Below are 3,165 nucleotides of genomic sequence, written 5' to 3' on the forward strand. Positions count from 1 at the left end.
ACGTGAGAGGGTCCTTGGAGGGGTGACACCTCCCCTGGTCTTGCCCACAGCTACTCCTCGCCGCCGTCCTCCTCTTCCTCAGCCGAGGAAGCAGCGGGGCTGACAGAGCTGCCGAAACCGCGCCGGTGGGAGTGATGGGAAGGAGACCTCTGCATCCCCTGGGTGAGTCTTGCTGTCTTGGTGGCTTGACCTTGGCTGGTTGGCAGACACCCACCCAGCTGCTCTCTCCCCTTCCTTGGCCGGCCTGGGGAGACAATAAGACGAAAAAGCTCATGGACCGAGATAAAGTCAGGGAGATCACACACCCGTTACCGTTGTGGGCAAAACAGACTTGCCTTGGAGGAGAGTAATTGATTTATTGGTAGTTAAAAATAGAGTAGGATGCTGAGAAACAGACAAAACTAGAAACACCTTCTCCCCCAGTTCTCCTCCCAGCCTCAGCTTCACTCCTGACTCTTCCTCCTCCTTCTCCCCACCCTGAGCGGTGTAGGGGAATGGGGGTTGTGGCCAGTTCGTAACAACTATGGGATCTAGTCCTTCATGAGCTGCTTCAACATGGGTCATTCCCACGGGCTGCAGTCCTTCAGGATGAACCTGCTCCAGTGTGAGCACTCCATGGGCTAGAGACCTTCAGGGTGAATCTCCTCCAGCGTAGGCTCTCCATGGGCTGTAGGGGAAACTTCTGCTCCGGCACCTGGAGCACCTCCTCACCCTCCTTCACCACCTTGGGTGTCTGCAGGGTTGTTTCTCTCACATTTTCTCATTCCTCTTCTCTCGGCGTTTTTTAGCCTTTCTTAAATACATATCCCAGAGGCACCACCAGCATCACTGATGGGCTCAGCTTTGGCCAGCGGTGGGTCCATTTTGAAGCCAGCTGGACCCAGCTGTGTCCAGTGTGGAGCAGCCCAGTGACTTGTCGCAGAGGTCACTGCTGCAGCCCCCCCTAACCAAAACCTTGCCACATAAACCCAGTACATGGTCTCATCCATCCCTCTGTCCTCCAATATGTGAAGGTCTCTGCTCTTCTAATTTTTAGCAGGATTGCCCCCCATTTTGCCCCCCAAAATTTAAGAAAGGTTGGTTGAGATGTCTCATCGTTTTCTTGGCTGCCTGTTCTGGGGCAAGCATGGGGAGTTGCGCCGCCAGCAGCTTCCCCAACAGGGTGGGTTTCCGCAGGACATCGCTCTGGCAGCTTCGAGCCAGTGGGGCAGGACGGAGGCATCTCATTTCACCAAAATCCCCCATTTCCTCCCCACAGCTGCCAGCTGGAGCTTGCCCCGGAGGAAGCGAGAGGAGGACCCGCCTTCATACCTGAAGTGGGTGGCTTTTGAAGGCAAGCTGCCTGCCGATGCCGTCTCCAACTGGAACGGCTACACCAAGAGGATGGAGTATGTCTGCTCAACGTGGGTGCGTGGCTGCAATGTTGGTGCCTACATCCCCGACCGAGGTCCCTTCTGCTTCTTCCCATATGGAGAATGGGAGCGGAGGACCCGCAACTTCAAGGTGTTGGTCAATGTGGGAGACTTTGAGGCACTGGATTGGGTTGACGACTCCTTCGGCAGCGTGCCCGAAAATGCTGTGGAGGGCTGCCCATCTGTTGATGTCTTTGTTGGGAGGAACCACTACGGCTTGGGCAAGGTGTCCAAACAGCAGAGGGCTGCCTTCATGATGGTGGATGGTGAGGAGGTTTGGTACAAGTGGTACCAGGTCTTGGTGGTCAAGAAAGGCCCAGCAGACATCACCATCTCTCACGTCCACTACAACACGAGCAGGGTGGTGGAGCACGTGGAGGACGTCACCCTGATGAAGACCACGGTGAGGAATGAGGGCTGCCAGGGAGTGCATAAAACTGTAACCTTGGAGGAGGCCACTGAGTTGGAGCACGACTGGGAGATGGACCAGAGGGTCTTTGCCACCATCCGTGGGGTGTTGCGAGCTTCCCTCTTGGTCTTCAGTGGGACAGGCTGGGAAGTCACCAACGTCACCAACATCCCCTGGGTGGGGGGAGCCAGCACCAGCGAGTATGTTGTCCATACCCACGTGGTGGAGGAGGAGGTGCAGCCCCGGACAGCGTGTGCAGTGGCCCTGGAGGGACGCCGGTTGGACGCCCACATCCCCTTCACTGCGCGGCTGACCCGTGATTTTGGTGATGGTCAACCGCACCATGTGGCCGTGACGGGGTGGGCTCGCAGCCGGGCGGTGGTGGGTGTCTGGGCTGGTGTCAAGGAGTGCTGGCCCATCACGGATATCCCACCATGCCGGGCGTAGGGGATGGTGAGGTGGACCAGTGTATCTGCTTCTTGCAATCTGCTTTTTCTTTTTTTCCCCCAAATAACTACTATCTCACCCTGAAATGGCATGGCAGCAACCTGGAATGCAGAAAAAAGCATTTATTTTGCCTTCTATATTTTCTGTTGTCACGGCATAACCTTCATTCCCCTCTGAAATGACACGGCAACAATGTGGAATGCGGAAAAGTGTGGGTTTTTTCAGTGTGTGTTTTCCATTTTCTCCAAAATAACCCATCTGTCCCCAAAAAGACGCAGCAACAACGTGGAATATAGAAAAACGCTGTTTTTGCAGTCTGCATTTTCTATTTTTTTTCCCCAATAATTTCCATCTCTCCCCAGAACGGGATAGCAGCAGCGCAGGATGCAGAAAAATGTGTTCCTTGTGGTCTCTATTTTTCTGTTTTTCCACCATAACTTTCATCAGGCGCCTCTCTTCAACGTGGCAGAGCGGCCAGCCATCGCGCAACCCCTCTCTGCCCAGAGCTGGGTGGACGTAACTTCCTGCTGCGACACCTGCCTTGGCTTTTCTTCTTGCATTTCGTGAAAAATGCTTGCAGATCAAACAAACTCAGCTGTGTGGTTTGTGTGGACGCTCCCAGAATGTGATTTAATAAGAAAATGGGTGAGGAAGAAGGAAAAAACCCCAACAAAATAAGGGATGGAAAGGCAACCGCTCATCTCGGGATGATGGCGGAGGCTCTGTCCTTGGGGCACGGACATGGAGGCGGCTTCGTCCGAGGATGAGGGTGGAGGTTGTGCCTCTTGGAGGATGGTCACGAAGGTGGCATCATCTCAGGGTGATGGTGGAGGACCAAAGCCCCCACCCGGCGCCCGAGGGGTTAACCCTCTCCTCCCCCCTCCCCTTCCCGCCAAG

The 3,165-nt window shown here is 55.0% G+C and overlaps 1 protein-coding gene across 1 annotated transcript in view; it reads left to right on the forward strand.

Annotated features, from left to right (window-relative positions):
- Positions 1-2,268, forward strand: part of LOC104621641 (natterin-3-like) — a 2,608-nt gene extending 340 nt beyond the window's left edge. Inside the window, exons 2-3 of the mRNA XM_010288175.1 lie at positions 51-162; positions 1,259-2,268. Coding sequence (XP_010286477.1) covers positions 51-162; positions 1,259-2,268 — 1,122 coding nt within the window. The remainder of the gene's footprint in view (positions 1-50; positions 163-1,258) is intronic.
- Positions 2,269-3,165: the final 897 nt, after the last annotated feature.

Source organism: Phaethon lepturus, unplaced genomic scaffold (assembly GCF_000687285.1).
Source record: "Phaethon lepturus isolate BGI_N335 unplaced genomic scaffold, ASM68728v1 scaffold18905, whole genome shotgun sequence".
Lineage (NCBI taxonomy): Eukaryota > Metazoa > Chordata > Aves > Phaethontiformes > Phaethontidae > Phaethon > Phaethon lepturus.